This window comes from Pimephales promelas, chromosome 18 (assembly GCF_988280905.1).
Source record: "Pimephales promelas chromosome 18, fPimPro1.hap1.1, whole genome shotgun sequence".
NCBI classification, from domain to species: Eukaryota; Metazoa; Chordata; class Actinopteri; order Cypriniformes; family Leuciscidae; genus Pimephales; species Pimephales promelas.
In genome coordinates this window covers 15,375,208-15,396,463 of record NC_142786.1, presented here as the reverse complement: position 1 = coordinate 15,396,463, position 21,256 = coordinate 15,375,208, and the positions used below count along the sequence as shown (strand labels likewise).

At 40.5% G+C, this 21,256-nt stretch overlaps 1 protein-coding gene across 2 annotated transcripts in view; it reads right to left on the bottom strand.

Moving 5' to 3' along the window:
- LOC120464725 (T-cell differentiation antigen CD6) overlaps positions 1-20,389 on the bottom strand; it is a 110,522-nt gene extending 90,133 nt beyond the window's left edge. For both annotated transcript variants that reach the window (XM_039654228.2, XM_039654229.2), the window contains exons 1-7: positions 18,916-20,389; positions 14,527-14,580; positions 12,685-12,957; positions 10,004-10,315; positions 8,770-9,081; positions 8,113-8,172; positions 7,761-7,895 (exon numbers count right to left, since the gene is read on the bottom strand). In XM_039654228.2, the coding sequence (XP_039510162.1) occupies positions 7,761-7,895; positions 8,113-8,172; positions 8,770-9,081; positions 10,004-10,315; positions 12,685-12,957; positions 14,527-14,580; positions 18,916-18,967 (1,198 nt within the window). In that variant the 5' untranslated portion in view covers positions 18,968-20,389. The remainder of the gene's footprint in view (positions 1-7,760; positions 7,896-8,112; positions 8,173-8,769; positions 9,082-10,003; positions 10,316-12,684; positions 12,958-14,526; positions 14,581-18,915) is intronic.
- Positions 20,390-21,256: the final 867 nt, after the last annotated feature.

The window sequence follows — 21,256 nt, the reverse complement described above, 5'->3', positions numbered from 1 at the left end:
CCTGCTCCGCCGGGAGGTCCTGAGGGACGGGTTTATGTACCCTCACGATTACGTTTATCCCTCATGGACTCAGTTCACACATCCCCGGGCTCTGGACACCCAGGCAGCCACCATACCCTCTTGCTCATCCAACAACGCTATTGGTGGCCTAATATGACCCAGGATATCTCCCGATATGTGAAGAGCTGCTCAGTCGGCGCCATGGCCAAAGTCCCACGCCGACTCCCGGAAGGGAAACTTGTGCCACTTCCAATATCCACACGACCCTGGTCTCACCTAGGGGTTGACTTCGTCACCGACCTGCCCGCTTCTGATTCCCATACCTGCATCCTAGTAGTAGTTGATCGATTCTCGAAAGCCTGTAAACTCATTACCCTGCCTGGGTTACCCACCGCCTTTGAAACTGCTGAGACATTGTTCCACCAAATCTTCCATCACTTCGGCATCCCCGAGGAAATTGTGTCTGACCGTGGACCCCAGTTCATTTCTCGTTTGTGGAAAGCCTTCTTCAACCTCTTGGGTGTTACAGTCAGTCTGACTTCTGGGTACCATCCGCAGTCCAATAGCCAGACTGAGCGGAAGATAAAGGAGATCGGGAGATAACTGCGGTCATACTGTCATGACCACCAGGACTGCTGGAGTCGCTATCTCCCTTGGGCCGAGTATGCTCAAAATTCCCTCCGTCAATCCCCCACCAGCCTCACGCCTTTTCAGTGCATACTCCGTTTCCAACCTCCACTATTCCCCTGGTCCGGAGAACCCTCTAACGTTCCAGCAGTCCATCACTGGTTCCAGACGAGCGAGAGGGTCTGGGACTCAGCACATCTACATCTCCAGTGGGCTGTCCGGAGACACAAGAACCAAGCCGATTCCAGATGTTCAGCAACACCCCAATATCAACCAGGTCAATTGGTATGGCTCTCTACTCTGGACATCCGTCTCCGGCAGCCCTGTCGTAAGCTAAATCCCAGATATATAGGTCCATTCGCCATACAGAGGCAGATCAACGAAGTCACCTACCGGTTATCACTCCCGGCTCACTACCGAATCTCACCTTCATTCCATGTTTCCTTGCTCAAGCCTTACACCAATCCTTTCACTCCTTCTTCCCCAGAGTTTGGTGCTGAAGATGTACCTCCTCCTCCCGTGGATCCAGAGGACGACAACATCTACCGAGTCCACAAAATCCTTGACTCCCAAGAACGGGGAGGCCATCTGGAATACCTCATCGACTGGGAGGGTTTTGGTGCCGAGGAAAGATGTTGGGTGCATCGTGAGGACATTCTGGATCCCACTCTCCTTCAGGATTTCCACTCTGCTCACCCAAATCGTCCAGCACCTAGAGGCCGTGGTCGTCCCCGTCGTCGGTCCTTTCCACCAGCTGGAGCTAGCCGTGGAGGGGGGGGGGGGGGGTACTGTCACGGATACACCAGTCTCAGCGCCAGACACCTTCACTTCGCCCACTCGATCTGCTTCCCCAGATTTCTAATCACCATCACCTGTCACCATCACCTGCCTGCAATCCCCATCCAATTCACCCTCACTATAAAAGACACTTCAGTTCACCTCTTCAGTTGTCTGGTCTCGTCGATACATACGACTTCAAACTCCTGCCATTCGAAGAATCTACTTACCTGCTACTTACCTTTCCAGTCGTCTTCATCCAGTCCGTCACCCGTCTGCACTCTGGTCCTGGTCCGGTCCTTCTGATCCCTGTCTTCAGTCTACCTTCCGTTCTCGCCCAGCCTGCATAAGATAAGAGACTCTATGAACAAGACTGTTCAACTTTATCTGCAAACCTCAACTAACCAGATACTCACCTGCCAATTCCCGTTGTTTACCTGCTTCAATAAACTCCTTTAACTTACCCATCTGTGTCTTCGGTTCTGTGACAATGATATTAAAGGCTCTAATACAGTGCGGCACAAAGCGCTTATGCGCTTTACGAGCGGAGAGTGATGCGCTTGAAGCCACATGGAGTTACAGCGCGCAGCGTGTCGAGTCCGCTTTGAAAAGTTCAAAGCACAAAGCACATATTGATGGACAGTGTATTATACAGTATTTATCTATACAATTGTTTATTGAGCCTTTTCTTTTAACGGTTTTCAATTTCAGTTACTGTGTGCGTGAAGAACAATTATTGTGCTCTGACTCTCTAGTGTTGTGATCTAACCGACAGCGTCCAACACCCGGTAGAAAGTAACACGATTAAGTTACAGCAATATAGTCCAGCAAGATAAAGTTTCTCCATTCAAAACCATAGACCTTTATCTACAGATCAAGTATACTGTAATAGTATTAACATTGAATCATCTTGAAGATAGTTTCATCATTGACTGTCACCGAACGCGACGCGCTGTTCGAACGCTGATTAGAGAATGACTGACAGCCGCAGCGGAGGGAAAATTAATTTCTATATCACATAATGGCTTCAGAACATTTATAATACAGTACACGAAAACTTTGTTACTTTAGAAAGTTTTTGTGCCGTTTGTGGGAATTAACAATAACATAGAATAGTATACGCACAAAATAGGATTTGAATTGGCCTCGCCTGAGCGATACCCGATCCGGCAAAGATGGCAGTGTCGGAGCCGATACCGAACCCGAGTATCGGATCGGCGCATCCCTAAATGCTATAATGTTAACACACGACAGATGTAGACCTGGATGTACACCTGACCTTTCAAAAGGTTGCACACACATGCTTTGTGGTTGATATGTGCCCTCGATGCGCACTTTTGTGGAGCCCTCACTCATGCAAGCTCTTCAGCACACTTCTTTTCGACAGTCAAAGCGGGGGTTACGTTTTTCCACGTCGTGCAGAATAACGCTAAAGGCACCAAGGTGGTGGTAAAGTGTTACCGATGTTATTCATCTGTTCTCACACATTTCAGCGTCGCAGTCACTAGTGTAAATGAACACTGTGAAATAATGGCGCAATTTTAACAGCCGCAACTTTCTCAGATTGCCTTGGTTTGGATTAAACTTCATGGTCCGATGAGTTTTGAATATTCTGCACACAGTAAACATCAGAATATCCCTTCTTCTGTCAATAAAATGGGCACTATTCCAACAACATAATCAGTGCATAAGCGGATCTACCAGAGCCGTTCGGCAGATAGTGAGCAGATGCACCAAATGTGTTGTAACGAGGCAGTGTCAGGCCAGGGGGATCCACAGCTTTTTATTAAGCATGGTCAAGACAGGCAGGGTGTGCAATGGCAAACAGGGCAGAACAGAAAAGGCAGAAACAAAACAGGTTGACAGGCAAAGGGCCGAGGCAGGCAGCAATAATCAGAGTCCAATTAACCATCCAGATCTTGGCAGGCAGAAAGTAGTCAGCAACGGTAAACAATCAGTCAAATACAGAAATCACACATGAGAAATGATGGCCGGGCTAAATCCACATAAGTGGCTATTGTGGTTCACGATCATAGGCCCTGTCCCAAATGGCACACTTCACATGAATTTTCAGTCTTGTGTACTTATTTCATGTGTCCGTTAAATACATGAGATCGTCTGTAGGTTGTCTCATTTTTCATTTTAGGTTTCAGAAGGTTGCTCACCCATACTTTGTGGTTGATATGTGCCCTCGATGCGCACTTTTGCAGAGCCCACACTGATGCAAGCTCTACAGCACACTTCTTTTCGACAGTCAAAGCGGGGGTTACATTTTTGCACGTCGTGCAGAATAATAATATATATATAGCTCTTCCGTGTCCTCTCGAAGGCCGTCAAGGAATTGGACCTCTCGTGGAAGGCTCCCGATGAACCTTCAAAGAGCAAACTGGATACGTGGTTCCTCCAATCGAGCCACCGTCAGGCCGCTTCGAAAAGAGGAACACCATTTTTCCCTACTGTGCATGAGCACGTGGTGAAGTCATGGGCGGCCCCGCAATCGGCGCGCACCCTCACCCCCACCCACCCAGGCCATGTTTGCCCCAATGGACGAGGCGGGGGACCACGGCTACCTCCTCACCACACCCCCCCACCCCACATTGTCAGCCATGTGGAAGCCCCCCTCCGACACTTGTAGATGCTCGGTTTGAGGGCGAACGTCCAGAAAAGTGTGCTCACACCAAACCAGACTACAACATTCCTGGGAGTGTGCTTGGATTCGGGGAGAATAAAAGCGCGCCTCTCCCCCAAGCAAACGGAGGCTCTGAGTTCTTCTCTCTGTCTCTTCAGACCTAGCAGGCTCATCCCACTGAAAGAGGTTCAGCGGCTACTGGGACGGATGGCGGCAGCTTCTTCGGTGTGTCATCTGGGGCTGCTGCATATGAGACCGCTTCAACACTGGGTGAAGCGCCCATCCCCCCGACTGCGTGGTATTCTGGCCACAAGCGCATTTTGGTCACCTGCAGGTGCTCCTGCCCCCTGGCCCCGTGGAGTAACCCAGATCTCTTCAGCTCAGGTGTCCCTATGGGCATAGTGACGCAGCATGTGGAGGTCCTGATGGACACTTCGTCCACCGGATGGGTAGCGGTCTGCTTGGGCAAGCCCGCCTCGGGTCGTTGGTTTAGAGAAGCAGATGGAGTGGCACATAAATCATTTGGAACTAGAAGCGGTCTCTCTAGTTCTCTATGCCTTTCGTTCTCGGCTGGAGCAGCAGCATGTGTTGATTCAGACCGACAACTACATACGGCCGAGAGTCTGTCTCTATGCTTTTCCTTCGGTAAAAATTTTGCCCATGGTGTTGTGCAAAATCAGGGAGTAGGCGGCCGGTGACTGGTAGCCCCGAACTGGCCGAATCAGCCCTGGTTTGCGGATTTGGTAGAATTACTGGCAGGACAGCCATGGGAGATTCCGCTCAGGAAGGACCTTCTGTCTCAGGTGAGCAGAACGATCTGGCATCCCAGCCCCGAGCTGTGGAGCCTCCATGTGTGGACGCTGCAGGGTCGCTGTGCGGACGGGATTAACGGGTTTTGAATACCATCGCGGAGGCACAAGCCCCGTCCACCAGGTGCCTGTATGCTCTAAAGTGGGGCGTGTTCTCGAAATGGTGTCAGGATGTCGGTATAGACCCTGCGAACTGCTCTGTGTCGGATATTCGGATGGATCGGATGGATGATATATGTGGTCACTATTGCCACATTTCACCCCCCGTTGACGGACAGTCTATCGGTAGACATGCGTTGGTGACACGGTTCCTCAAGGAAGCTAGGAGATTATGCCCTGCACGGCCGCTTTCGGTGCTGCCGTGGGATTTAGCTTTGGTCTTGGAGGCTTTGTCACCACCGCCTTTCGAGCCCTTAGCTTCTATTGCCATTAAGGAGCTATTGGTTAAAACGGCACTGTTTCTCGCTCTCGCTTTGGCGAAGCGGGTTGGGGATTTACAGGCTTTCTCTGTAAGTGAACATTGTATTCGCTTTGGACCGGGAAACTGTAATGTAACTCTCAGACCGAGGCCGGGTTACATTCCTAAGTCGCTCAACACCCCGTTCAGAGCGCAGATTGTTTCTCTGCCTGCCTTGTCCTCTGAGCCATCACCCTCTCAGGGTTTGGATGCTCAGAGTGCTATTTGCCCAGTCAGAGCGCTCCGAAAATACATTTCTCGCTCCGCCGCTTTTGGAAAATCGGACCAGCTGTTTGTGTGCTTTGGTGGGTTCAACAAGGGAGGGGGGGTCTCTTAACAGAGGCTTGCTCACTGGATTGTGGATGCTATTGTTTTGGCTTGATTGCCTGGGGCAGGAATGCCCCTTAACGTCAAGGCCCATTCAACTAGGGCTATTGCCTCCTTGTGGGCTTGGAGTAAGGCTTTCTAAGCAAAACCCCATTCGAACTCACTCAGCGCAACGTCTCCGTTCCCTACTCAGGGAACGAGGGTTACATACGTAAATGAGACTTTTTTTCTCACACTCCTAGTGACAATTTTACACTTCTGTATTACCTACATACAACAAACTGTACAGTCTTATTCCCAACTATATTGTGAAGGTTTTTCCAGAGGGATTTGTTGATATATCATTCTTGGCCTGATTTATATGACATTTTATGCCTAAAAATAGGGCGGAAATCTATTTAATGCTATTGGCAGTATTTTCTGATTTCCAGGGTAACAAAAAGAGATATTTATAGTCCCCTCAAGTGATGTCTTTTCATTGAATATATCAAGAAAATGCTAAAATAATTTTGAACCTTATTTTTTTCAATGGTGAGATTCGTCACTTCAAAATTTATGCAAATTAGTGCATATTTAATTAGATATAGCCTGATTAGCATATTTAAACATCAAATTACAGAAAACTCGCAATACATTTTTTCTCCTATTCATGTGAGTAATCAACTGGTAAAGTTTCATGGTGATATCTGCAAGTTAAAATTTTTACCCTATTCACCTGTGGCGGCCATCTTAAATTTGAAGGTCAAAAATAGGTAAAATCAATAAATCTACATAATTTATGAATTTCTTGACCCAAATAGTCTCAGAAACCATGTATTATGCAGCACTGTGGGCAAAACCATTAAAAAGTAATTTCACAGCTTGGCCGACGGCAGCCATTTTGGATATCGGGCTCTAACAAAATTTCCCCACATTTTTGTGAGGGGCACCCTGGCTCATTGTTTTCTTTAACCTTTATAGATGACAAATCCAGTGAGAAACGAACCTTCGCTCTCCACGGTCACGGAACAGCTAAAGATGACCCAACTAATGGACTTTTATTGTATTTTTCGATAGGTTCCGAGTGCCTGACAACTATGAGGGGGGTGAATTTTTTTTCTAACTTGTTAGTTTAGATCGTATTTAGATATAAAATCTATGACAAATAAGGGCGATAAACTTTTGATTGACAGCTGATAATGGGCTGCGCCGAGTGAATTTGACGTCTCGGCCATTATCTGACACAACACATCATACCACCTCTGTATCCTTTCCGAACATTTGTATTTTGTATTTCCCAAGATTTTCCAGTATGGTGCTGCCCATACCCCCCATAAACAGCCTCAAACCCATTCTTCAGAGAGTCTATTGGTGACGTCACAGACGCTTTGTCCATATTTTTTACAGTCTATGGGTAAAAGGCATCCCTGCTGTTCGGGCAAAAGGCACAATAATTAACATGATAATAAATATCTGACGGAATTTCCATTTGCTGACATGACGGATAGATTCAGATGTTAAATATCCTATATTAAATGGGGTGAGATAATCGCCTATTTATAATGAAACAATATATGATAATAATATCATAATAAAATATAATAAAATATAATTTATAGTTAATACTGTTAAGCTATATTAAATTATCCTGGGATCTTCTTCAATGGTTTCAGAATCTTTACTTTTTAAAATAATTTTGTGTCTGTATTTTTAAAATTTATATTTTAATGACAGTTTATTTACAGAACAAAAATGAATCTATTTATTTATCAAAATAAACCGAAATAGTACAAACTTTGCTTAAGTAATTATTTTGAACAAGTAACTTAAACATTAGTCAAAACATATTACTTTACCAAAATTGTTTGTGTAAGTAATGTGTGCCTTTTGCCTTTTACCCCGTGTGTGGGGTAAAAGGCTCACCTGGCCACCTAATACATAAGATTTTTAAACAAAACAAGCCACTTTTATGATTTATTTTAAAACAAAACATTTTTTTTCTGCAATCATACACTATGGGAACAGTGAAAAGCAATTTTTTTGTGTCTTTAGTCCCGTTGTACCTACTCAAATGCACTCAAGTCAAATCCACAAGGTTTTATGCCAATAATTAGTGTGGTGCTTTAGATGTGTTGGTCTGCATGTTTGGACCTACCTTTCTTCTTTTTATCATGATGACACAAGAGGATATTTGTGATAACTGCAATCACAAGAAAGAATCCCAGAACAAAACACCCCAGTAACTCTGGAGATGGTAAGAATCTATGCGAATTGTCCTTTTTCGTTATCTCTATATGATAGAAAAAAAAAAATAGTCCCAGACGTGTTAAAAATGGTTCTAACTGACATCACTCACCATTTTCATTCAAACGTAACATTTTATTTTACGTAACAAACATAACATATCCAGGGCATAACTACAACTGTAGTAAATTAACTCCCTTAATTTCCCCATTTAATCATTTTCAGTTTTATAGGATACTAAAAACTGAAAGATTCAAGATTACCTATGGTTGCTGGTGCTGAGGTTGGTATTTGACTGGTGGGAACAGAGAGACCAAGAGAATCTGGAAAAGACGAAATGATTATCTTGAAGTTTATCTACATGGGCTGCTCTGTGCTCCTGCGTGAAGCTCTGATCCACTTTAGTTTTAAAGGCTCTGTAGCTGCTTTGTGTCTGTGTAAGCAAGCAGCCTTAAATATTTGCAGTTGTCATAACATACAGTATATGTCATTATTTAGAATTTCATTATTAAAAGGGCATATAGGTTAAATTTGTATGACCTACAACACATCGGTGGCAACACTGATGGACAATGATACTGATTCTCACATGTCTTGTGGCACACAATTTGGTTTAAGGGGGGAAACAGTGGGGAAAAAAACAATGAGGGGGAAAACAAAAGGGCATTTTAGCATAAATCTTTATAAGGTTTGGAATGTAGCCTAATATGAGCTATATTAGCTGGATTATAGCATATTTTTGAAGTTTAACAGACATAGTCGCTGCTAAAGTTTGTGTAAAGATTTAACAACTATTTTCATGTTCCACAGAAGAAAACTTGAAAATTTTAGTTTTGGGGTAAACTGTTGCTGTAACTATTAAAATATTCCATGTTAACATGTTACATGCAAAAAAACAAAACACAAAACATGTTACTTACTGTTGCAAATCAACCCAGCTGCATTTGTTTCCTTACATAAATATTCATTGTCAATATAGTCAGGACACTCCCATAGGTTTTTGCTATTCTGGTTACAGATAAAATACCAGAGTGATTCGTTTTTATGTTTAAGGGGGGGGTCAAAGGCTGTGAAATGTTTGACCATTCCACAATTCAGCATATCACAGGCCATTGTAGCTTCTTCCTTATGCCAGCACGTGTCACACACTGTTCCCCATCTTCCATTGCGATGGATTTCCACTCTCCCAGCACATCGATCCAGACCGCCTGTCAGTCGCAGAGCCTTGTATTCTTCATTAAAATGAGAGGAGACATGAGAGGAGACAGACACATGCAAAGATGTTAATGTCACCCATGGCACAGAACCCCCGCATCTACACAATGTTTGACACAAAGGCTTTAATTACTTTATAATTTTATAATGAATCCCTCCATTAGCCAAAGTTTGTGGCATCAAATTTTTGAAAAACACTTTTAGAGGTTAATGCTGCCTTTACCACTGTATACCATGACATTTTCTGATAATGCAGATAGATGAGTGTGAACCCAATTGCAGGTACTTTATTGAAGATTTGATGAATGAACAGGTGAGTAACAGAATAATAATGAGAACAAACAAGCAATGGTGGCACAATGTGAAGAACAACACAAGAGAATCTGCTATGAAGAATCAATGACAGAGAATCAAAACTGAAGTATCAAAAATTGAGAAAAACAGGCAAGTACTTTACAGGGTATGAGTCTTTGTAATCAGTTAAAGACAAAGACACTTTTTAGGTCATTAAATCTTACTTTATCTACTTAATTACTGACATTTTATTCTGACGACATTTTATTCTGACTGTATAAACCAGAAGAGAACTGCCCCTGGGATTGTTCCAAGGTAAGTTTTCTCCTTTATCCAACATCAAATGGAGTTTTTCATTCTTTGCCACATGATTTTGGCTTGTATGCTATAAGGGACTAACTTAATATGCACTATGCATTTTCTTTTTTTTATATAAGTATGGCATTACTTTAATTAACTTCTCAGTTAAACTTGTCAGTTTAAAACATTAAAACATATGAATCTTAAAACAACAAAAAGGCTTATCATATCCATCATCGAATAGTAATTATTAGCTTATTTGGCTAAAATACGGATCCATCCATAATGAACTCTTATCAACATTGCTTGAAATGCCACTTATAACTCACACATAGTATTACATACCTGAGCAAACCACACCTGCGTCCTCCTTATGACCACAGTCATGTCCTTGTGTAAGTGCTGGGCATTCCCATAAGCTTCTCTCTATTCCAGTGCAGTTAAGTTCATCCAGGTGTATGGGGCCTGTACCCTGGCCGTACGGCTCACCTTGACCACTGACAGACACAGCGTACCCACAACCAAGCTGTGAACACACCACATTTGCATCCTCCACATCCCATTTATCATCACACACTGTGCCCCAGGACCCCCGCCACACCTCCACACGGCCCCCACAGCGATGACCGCCCCCAACCAATCGGACGGCAGCATTGCCTGAAGAACCAGTTGGGACATATAAACATTTAGACATTTTTTTTCACATAATTTAGACAAAGAACCGTTTAAGTACAAATCAAAAACATGCTTGCAGCAATGCAATAACAGGGGAAAGTTACGGTGGCCGAGAGAGCTCACCGCGCTGCAACCTGATGAAGACGCATGCAAATACAAAAAAAAAACGTGTGCAAATATAAAAACGCATGCAAATAGAAAAAAAAACATCCGGAAATTAAGAAAAACATCTTCATCAGTTCCACAACACACGTGTGCTCCAATTACTCAAAACACAACCAAATACAGAAACGCGCTTCAAGTAACCAAGTAACAAGGTCCACAACGGAAATGTTTCCGGGGAACCAAATAAGTGACGGACCCGACTGGGACGTGTTCATCATAGATATGTAAATAAAGGCTACTGTAGATGTGGTACGGCGGAGTTTCCATCGTCATCACCGGCGGCCATCTTGTCACAGACAAGCTGATTGGTCAGCACGAACACAAATACTCTTATCTCGTTGAAATCTTGACGGATTTACAAACGGTTTGGTTTCTTACAAATGTTATTAACGTGGCTATAATTTATTTATACACTTTTTATTCATAAGTATGCAGTGTAATAACTACATCTCTGACGTTTATAACAAAACAAACCATTTGAAAATCGGTAGAAAATTGAGCAAGTTATGCTCATTTAAATAGTACATGTACCACTAACACAATGTTACGAGTGAGTGACCCAGACAGCAAACTGACATTGAATCAACGTGGAAACGACGTCTCTCATGACATTGAAACAACGTTGATTTTGCTCATCGAATTAACGTTGAACCAACGTCAGACGTGGCATTCTTCAAAGCTAAATGAAAATCGAAAATTGGTTTGCTTTCATAACGTTGAAACAACGCGTTGATTTCAAGTTGATTTTCCGTTAGTTTTGAAAGAATGACGCGTCTGACGTTGGTTCAACGTTAATTCGATGAGCAAAACAATGTCAGATCAACGTTGTTTCAATGTCATATTTCCACGTTGATTCAATGTCAGTTTGCTATCTGGGGAGCTACCTGTGACAAGATGGCCGCCAGTTGCAGACGTCGACCTCCATTGGCCAGCAGCGTGGATGACATATCTAGCCTTTATATAGATATCTATGGTGTTCATAGCATACACAGGATGTGCTTACAGCAAAAAAAAACCTTTATTAACAAGAAGTCAAAGCCTATATATTTTTTTATAAATAAACTATACTATTAAAATAATATTGTATATACAAATAATATTATAATATTATAATTTTTTTATAGTTCGTCTGTACTCCTTGCTTACTCAAAATTCTACTTTATTTTATTTAATTTCTTTTGACTTTTCCCCCGCAAAACACAGAGATTCAAATTATTATGACATACAACTTGTGTACAATATACAACATGTGTTAACAATATGTTCAATGTCATCACAATACAAAAGAGAAAAGAACAATGATCTGAAAACTAAACTAAATAAATAAAAAAAGATCTAGAAGAACATGAAGGCAAGATATTAATCTATACATCAGTTACACTATACAAATAGTTTCATTTTATGTTTAAAATTTTCATTAGAAAAGTTTCCTAAAAATGTTAGGTAATGTATGGCACTGACATACAGATATATAAAATGGATATTTTAAAAGATTTTTATAAAGTAAAAATAAAAAATAAATAATTTATTTGCAACCGTTATGTTAATGATTATATTTCTGTCGTCAGAACAGCTATACAGCTGATGGACAAAGTGCTGCGTTGTCATAGGAACATTCTAGGTAAAAATAATTACATTACGTTGTCTGTTGTTGCTCTCTTCATCAAGTTCCAAACGGCTACATAAATGACACACTAGTGTCATGCTTTGCCGTCTGCCCTTTGAAGGGAGTAGGGCATAGGGAAGCTCACCAGCAATAAGCAAGTCTCAGTTGGGTCCGTCACTTATTTGGTTCCCCGGAAACATTTCCGTTGTGCTCTGTGTTACTTGCAGCGTTTCTGTATTTGGTTGTGTTGTGAGGTTTTGCAGTGCGTTTTGTGTATTTGGTTGTGTTGTGAGTACTTGGAGCACACGTGTGTTGTGGAACTGATGAAGATTTTTTTCGTAATTTGCAGATGTTTTTTTGTATTTGCATGCGTTTTTATATTTGCAAACGTTTTTTTTTTTTTTTTGTATTTGCAAAAATGAAATTAAAATAATTTATCATGAATATTTGAAGTTAATCTTACACTTATCTTACTATTATTATTTATTGTATGGGAACAGTTTTTACAATTTCACATTGTGAAACATACATGCCAACCTACAGAAATGTTCTATTTCACGTTCCACTGCTTGGTTCTTACCACAAATAACCTCAGAGAGCATTTTGCAGTGGCTTCTCACAGTCTGAGTGCAGTTGTTTAGCTCCGAGTCGTGGTAAAGGCAGCCTGTGAGACAGGTACTGTTGAATTCTGCATCAAATGCCTTTAATTTATACACATCATCACATCCCAGGGACAGACAGATCTGAGAAGAGAGACTGTTTATGTCCTCCACGGCTATAACAGATGTGTTGTTTCTAGAGGTGCTGAGGGTCCAGGAGCATGACCCAGAATGCCGATCTGCTTGTGACACAACTGAGAATACAAGAAAATGTACTTTTTACTTTTCAATGCATATTGAGATATGCAATTGAGATATCCTGGTCTGTGAATTGAATTGAAATTATTCATTTAGATTAATTTGTTGTGAAAAGCACTATACAAAGTGGCTTTAGCCTACAGAACATGCGCGTCTACATTACAATTTAGAGTGATTTGCAATGCATGCGTCTACATTACATTTTAGAGTGAATTGCTATCAGAGGTGACCATGTAGCCCTATCCAAGTCAAGTATTTCAGAAATGTACATATAAACCAGTGATGCGCGGGTCAATGTATAAACAACCCGCAACCGACCGACGTTTTCAGCTACCCGCCCGCAACTCGGACCGCAAAAAAAGTATAAAAAAACATTGTACCCGACCCGCTTCCTGACCGCATTATTTAAAAGTAAATGCTCATGCCTCCATCTCTCTGCAGACTGTAGTGATCATCGCAGATATGGCCGGTTCGTGAACGAATCGTTCTTTTGAACCGGTTCTTTTTAACCGGTCGAATCAGTACTCGAACTGAATCGTTCGAAACAGTTCGCGTCTTGCGTCAGTGCTGATCATAGAGGTGCTGATCCACAAGTTACTAAAGTTACTCACTTTCAGACATGCCTGAGTCGCCTCCGAATCGAAATAAATCAATATCCTGAATTATATTTTACTCCAGTAACTCCAACAGTTCACTGAACCGAGACATGTTGGTGCCACTGTTGAGAGAAGTGATGAGCACGAGCAGCTGATACTGCGCATAGATACTGCGTATACCGAACGCACAGGGACAGCGGTTCTCCAATCACTAGTAAAGAACCGAGAACTGTTTAGACTGAGCTTGTGTGTTATCTTCGTGCCAGTTATTCAGCCAATAATGTGTAGGGCTGTATATTTCATCAAAAATTGTGTCTAGTAATATACAAATGTTTAATTGGCATCTTTTTTCAAACGACCCGACCGCCGCGACCCGAATATCATTAAAAACATTTTTGGATGACCCGTAACTGCGGGTGACCGCAGGCACCCGCTCATTTCGGATCAACCCGCGCATCACTGATATAAACAACATGAAACATATATTTTTTTTTTCATGTTGTAGCCTAACCTGTTTCTGAAATACTGATGTTTTTATAAAAGGGCACAAACCCAAATAAACAACACAGCACATTTCTGCCTTTTGAACTTGGGTATTACAACGGAACACACAACATACATTTATAATAAACTATAAAAATGGAGTTCAAATAACAATAGCATAGAGCCCAACATGATCTGACATCTCACACTGCCTGTTTGATGTGACACCTGTTTTAGTGCAACAAAGTGAAATACAGTGGAAGTGAGCAAATTTGCAGTGGTTGGATAACAAGAGCATCACCGCAACATCCTGTCACACTTTTCAAAGGGGTTAAGAATTATGTGAAATTATTCTTCATGATGCTCTAAGGCTTAATGTCAAAACATTTAGCAGCCCACATTGAGGCACAAAAAAAGGAGTGATTTAGATGTACTAAAGGAAGAATTACCCATTATCATCAAAATGACGTGAAGAAAAATACTCACATTTCATATTGACCTTGACCTTTGGATGCTCAGTAGAGATGATTTTGTCATATCCTGAAAAAAGGGCAAGAAATTTTACAGTCCTGATAAATTGTTGTCTCTATATTACTTAGCCGTAATAATATTTTTACCAAACTAATGAAGTCACTATAAAAAACAATGTTTTTGTTCCACTGTGTGTTTTAGTTCCAACTCTCAGACCATTGTACAACACAATGTTTCTGCTCAAGTTTTATTCTGTGGGTCCACTGAAAGATGTAGATGGCAACTGAATGATTAATTACATAATGGTAGATGCAGTAGTACGTTCAGAATCTGCAAAATGCTACTTAAAAAACAATAAGAATTTTTTATAATTGCTATTTTATAATAGCTGTGCATGAGTCCCTCAATTGTGAAAAGATGGATCCCAAAAACATATTAAGAAGATGCTGAAAGGCAAATAATGTTCAGGAACTAGAGAATAACAATGTTCAGGAACAAGAATAATTCTGAACAACAGTACGTATTTTAACTACACAGGACAAACAAGGAGCTCATGAAAAACTATCCCAAAACAATAAACAGTGTCATTTTTTAAAATTCATTTTTTATTTTGTTTTGTGGAATACACTGAATGCAAACATATTTTATGCAACAACTTATTTAGGGTATGTAGCACTAAAAAAACAATAGGTAAGTTTTAGGATCACTCTTGTTTTGTTAAAATTATTAACATTTTGTAGATTCTGCTAGGTGTATTTAAATTTATGACCTCAACTAAAGGATTATTAGGAACACCATAATACTGTGTTTAACCCCCTTTCGCCTTCAGAACTGCCTTAATTCTACGTGGCATTGATTCAACAAGGTGCTGAAAGCATTCTTTCGAAATGTTGGCCCATGATAGGATAGCATCTTGCAGTTGATGGAGATTTGTGGGATTCACATCAAGAGCAAGAAGGTCCCGTTCCAGCACATCCCAAAGATGCTCTATGGGTTGAGATCTGGGGCCTCATTTATAAACATTGCGTTCGCACAAAAGAAGGCGTACGCCGCTCTCTACGCAATAGTTGGTATTTATAAAAAGCAAACTTGACGGTAAAATGTGCGGTCCTTCACGCAAGCTCTGACCCAGGCGTACGCACAAAAACGAGTGAAATGAGAAATGGCGACACCGTCGGCAGTTGGTAAAAACATGTGAAAGTGTGTGAAACTGTAGACGGTTGTGTAAAATAAATGGCAATACTGCCTCTCATAAATAACACGAAGACTTCACAAAGCAAGTCTTACAATTAACAGCCTACACGAACACCTGTTTGATCGATCTGCAACAGAAATGCAAAACATAGGCCTATTTCCGAAAAGAAAGTGAAATATGTTCTGCAATAATATTGGCATGTTATACAATTCATCCTTATAAATAAGATGGTAAACAGAACAAAATAATGTACAAAACTGATATTCTCGCCAATGTGTCTGTCTAATGGAGCAGATATAGCAATTACGTAGATAGTCAGTCAGATAGATAGATAATTAGGGAGATATAGCTAGATAGATCGATAAATAGATAGATGTATTATTTTTCCACTGGGGAAAGTTGTTTTCATAGTAAAAATTTCTTCATTAGCTACGGAATCATGGTATTCAAGCATATGCCTTTAGTTTGTTTTATTTTTGATAAAATAACGACGTATGTCTCAACCATTCAGAAAGCTGTAAGAAATTACATTTGCACTGAACTATTTCCCATTTCCAAGTAGATTAAAACCGACATCCGCTTGTCAGATGCAGAATTAAATGGATGGAAATAAAATGCCCCATCACAATGCGTAATGACGCACAATGGCTAATATGCGCTCTTAGAAGATGTGGAAATTAAATGGAAGGATTCGGAGTGAACGCGTCATCTTCACAACAAAAGGTGTGGAAAAAATATATTATTTATTCAAGAATTCCCTCATTGTGCAGTTTATTTCAGTTAGGACAGTCTTGATTTCGCCCAACTCCTTGGCCACCTCTCTAATTGAATTAATGACTAGACGCTTTTTTGCCTCGACTTTGATGTCCGACCATTTCTTTTTTATTTCGGCCATAGTCCGAGGTTGTGAGGCTACAGCATTTACGGCGTCTGCAACCTTTTGCCACTCAAGTGCTTTTTGGCATTAGTAATGCCCACACTGTGCCCTCCAAACAACATTTTTCTCCTCTTTTCCACCTCACCAATGATAACTTCTACTTCACATTGACTTAAGTTACGTTTTTTTTTTAATTTCCTCTATGTGTTTGCTATGATTTCGCAATCAATGAATATTAACTTGTGGGCGTTTCACGGACTATTTATGGGCAACTATGGGCATGACATGAAGCCGCAAAAGCTGCGCTACATTTAGAATTGATTGTGATTTATTAAGGGAAAAATGCGTAGGATGTGAGTGTGCACGGTTTTATAAATCCGAATATTTCTGTGCGTATGCACGTCCTATGTTTCATCCGTACGCCACTTCTGACGCAAATCCTATGCAAAGTTTTATAAATGAGGCCCCTGGTGACTGTGGGGGCCATTTTTAGTACTGTGTACTCTGTCATTTTCAAGAAACCAATTTGAATTGATTTGAGCTTTGTGACATGGTGCATTATCCTGCTGGAAGTAGCCATCAGAGTATGAGGATGGTGGCCATAAAGGGATGGACATGGTCAGAAACAATTCTCAGGTAGGCTGTGGCATTTAAACGATGCCCAATTGGCCCTAAGGGGCCTAAAGTGAGCCAAGAAAACATCCTCCACACCATTACACCACCACCACCAGCCTGCACAGTGGTAACAAGGCATGATCGATCCACGTTCTCATACCATTTACGCCAAATTCTGACTCTACCATGTGAATGTCTCAACAGAAATCAGACCAGGCAACACTTTCCAGTCTTCAACTATCCAATTTTGGTGAGGCAAATTTTAGCCTCTTTTTCCTATTTGTAGTGGAAATGAGTGGTACCCAGTGGGGTCTTCTGCTGTTGTAGCCCATCCGCCTCAAGGTTGTGCTTGTTGTGGCTTCACACATTTTCTGCATACCTCGGTTGTAACAAGTGGTTATTTCAGTCAAAGTTGCTCTTCTAGCTTGAAATGATTGTGTGTGAAAATCCCAGAAACTGAGCTGATTGTGAAATACTCAGACCGGCCCGTCTGGCACTAACAAGCATGCCATGCTCAAGATTGCTTAAATCACCTTTCTTTCTCATTCTGACATTCAGTTTGGTGTTCAGGAGATTGTCTTGACCAGGACCACACCCCTAAATGCACTGAAGCAACTGCCACGTGATTGGTTGATTCGATAATTTCATTAATGAGAAATTGAACAGGTGTTCCTAATAATCCTTTAGGTGAGTGTATATGCTAGATTCAGAATTTGTATAATAGCACATTTACATGCAAATGTATCATACAAACAACATTTTATGATATTCACCCATCCTTATATGCTTTATTAATGCAATAATCTTTTAGTCTTGACTTCAAAATAATAGAATAGAAAATAATAGAAGCATTACTGAATTGTTTATAACAGTTGGATTCTCTATCTTTCTTTTTATTAAAAGCAAATATTATTATTATTATATTATTGCTTTATTTGCTTTGGTTTAAAAATTCAGTACTGTGCAAAAGTCTTAGACATGTTTATATCCCCCCCCCCCCCAAAAAAAAAACAAAACAAAACAAAACAGGTTTTTATATATTTTGCTGAAGTGTATAAGAAAATCAGTTTACATTTCCAAACCTTCCTCTTGCCATTAATTATAATATACAAGAATTGTTGTAAGGATTATGCAAGGATTGCTTTATATTTAAGTAAAAAAAGGCTTCAAAAATATAACTTGAATGTTAAAAAAATGTAGCTTTCAATTGTGTCAATTATTGTTGAATGGCTACAATTAATGTTTAAAATGGGGGGGGGGGGGTATTTCCATTGAGACTTTAGTAGCTGTATTAGTTTCAGTGAAACTAAGTATTTAAAATACACTTCCTGTTGTGTGATTGTGAAATGTGTGATTAATCTGGTTAATTCTTTAAATCAATTGACCACACAAAAAATGTTACAAGACTATTTAAAATAAACAATGTTTTTTTTTATCAAAGAATCCTGAAAAAAGATACTGTATTACAGATTCAACACTACAATAAGCAGAACAATAATTTTCTGTGATAAGTAAAGTTTGAGGTAAAGTTTTTTTTAAATATATTTTTAGAAATATTGTAATGATTTCTTAAAGATCATTATACTGATAAAATAACTGGAGTACTGGCCGCTGAAAATGGAGCTTTGCCATCACAAGAAAAATTACATTTTAAAATATTAACAGAAAATAGTTATTTAACTATTTATAGATAGATGATAGATAGACAAATAGATACCTTGTATAAAAGCAACAGTTTGGACAACTGTCATGATCCTGAAAGCCTCCATTCTTCATGAGCTGAATGAGGGCTGTTTTAGGACTGCTGTACCTCACTTTCCAAATCACTGGGAGGAAGTGAGACTGCCTAGCTGTTTTGTATGTGCGTTTGTGTGTGTGTGTGTGTGTGTGTGTGTGTGTGTGTGTGTGTGTGTGTGTACCATACTCCCTTACAAAAAGAAGTTTATTTTTCACTATTTTGATGATCCCTTTAACACATTCTGTTGTCTATAAGTAACCTTGCAAATACATGTCTACTAACTCTCATTAGAATATTAGTAGACTAGTAGGGTTAGGCTTAGAATAAGTTGACATGTAGTTGCATAGTCTTTAAGAATTTAATTTTAATTCAATTAAGAAATTAAAGGGACACTTCACCCATTTGCATTAAGCTTTGTTTTACTTCCTGCTTATTATGACGTAAAAATCGTCATTTTGCGTCATCATAACCAGGAAGTCCCATTTCATTGAAAAGTGTAGAGACTACAAACTTTAGCTCCTCATTATTCCAGGGGGTGGGACCCACTCACCCTAAAGACTTATTACAGATCAGTGGGTGGGACTTCACTTGCAGATAGTGAAATCAATATCAGCCTTCTTGTTTGGAAGCTAAGCTAACAAGCGCTGTGGAGATAGGAAGTTATGACAATGACGGAAGAAACTAAAGAGGATTTTGAAGTTCTGCTGCTCAAATCCGATGTTCGTGGCTATCTTTACGAGGCGCAGTATAGTTAAGAGCAGCGGAGGCTGACAGAGGAACAGGAGGCGGCTGCCTGTCGCGGACGAGGAGCCTGGACTGGCTCGAGCAGGGCGGACTGCTGGTGCCTGTGCTCTCGTTTGCTCTACGGACACAGATAGAGTCCGTCTGCTGCAGAGAATTTCAACGATGGCAATTTCTCCTGAACGAAATCTCTGATTTAGATGAGCACATGGACGTTTGTGTTGTGATGTGAACCATCCTATTTTCGCCTGACTGAACATTCAGGTATCATGCAGTAATTATATAGAAAGAAATACAAACGAGGAGTAATTCACTAATGACTTTGCCAGTGTAACATTAACGGGGTTAGTTGTTGTGGGAAGGAAGGGGCAGGAAACCGGCGAACATTTAAACATTTTAATAGTTAAATGAACTATTAAAACTGTTAATAAAATCAGGCCTGTTTCTCTCTCAATCTGCACTATCGTCACACTTCTCCTTTTATGCCTCCGCGCCTCCGTGAGAGATTCGACACCGGTGTGTCTCACAGGTGTCTTTCATTATCACTCACGCCACCGGCCTTGCGCTGCTCTCACGTCCCTAGCCCTCGTCCTGCTCGCCACAGCCAACTAACTAGAAATTTTGTGTGAAATGAAGGTCAAACTCTGGTGGCAGCTAACATTAGCCTTGTAGATGCAAGAGTGATTTCTCTGATGTCAGGGCTTAAAGTGAAAAAAAAAATCCTGAGCCTGAACTTTTTTTTTCGGGGGGGGGGGGGGGGGTGATCTTCAATGGCACCATTTATTTCAAGTATTACTGCATCTTTTTTTAATGAATGAAAGCCGGTATCACTAATAATATCCTGATATCTAGATTAAAATTTGTTTCCCAAAAATTTTAAATGAAAAGTTTCAAAAAATATAAAAATTTTAATTTAAGTAAACTTAAGACAATCCTCATTTAACCCATAATAGATATCATATTTAACTGTACCATAAAGAAACTGAATAAGGCTATAACACAGTCTGCCCTGCATACATTATAAATGAAATATAGATTAATCCTTATCAAAGCTACAAGCATTCTTTAGTCAAGTGCAGTTAGTAATTTTTGGTTCCCTCTGTTCTTTAGGTTACTGGCGCACGTCTTTCTGAGCGTTGTGTGTGTGTGTCAGGAGGAAATTCACTGAAAGCGCGTTCTCCTTTATCGTGCAGAAATGGTTTAAAGCATTTGCGTGAATAAGAGCCTGATCATAATCCTAGCTAAAGGATGACAGACAGAAAGAACGAATGGATAGCTATACTGCGTTAACTGCCATATTTTAAAACATTAAAGCTGGACAAAAAAAGAATCGCATGCGTTGACAGCTTGTCATATGTAATGACCTCAAATAATTGTTAAATTTGTTTTTTTTTTGTTTATTGTACATAATCTGTACTAATATAATGTTAACAGTATAAATGTAGAAAGCCTCAGAAAATATGTATACTGTTGGGGGCGCTGTGGGTTGAGAAGACCGGTTCGAAAAAGAGAGAGAAGAAGTGTAAAAAAAGCGCAGTTCACGCATGTTGTTGTTCATGTAAAAATTGAGCTCAAAAAT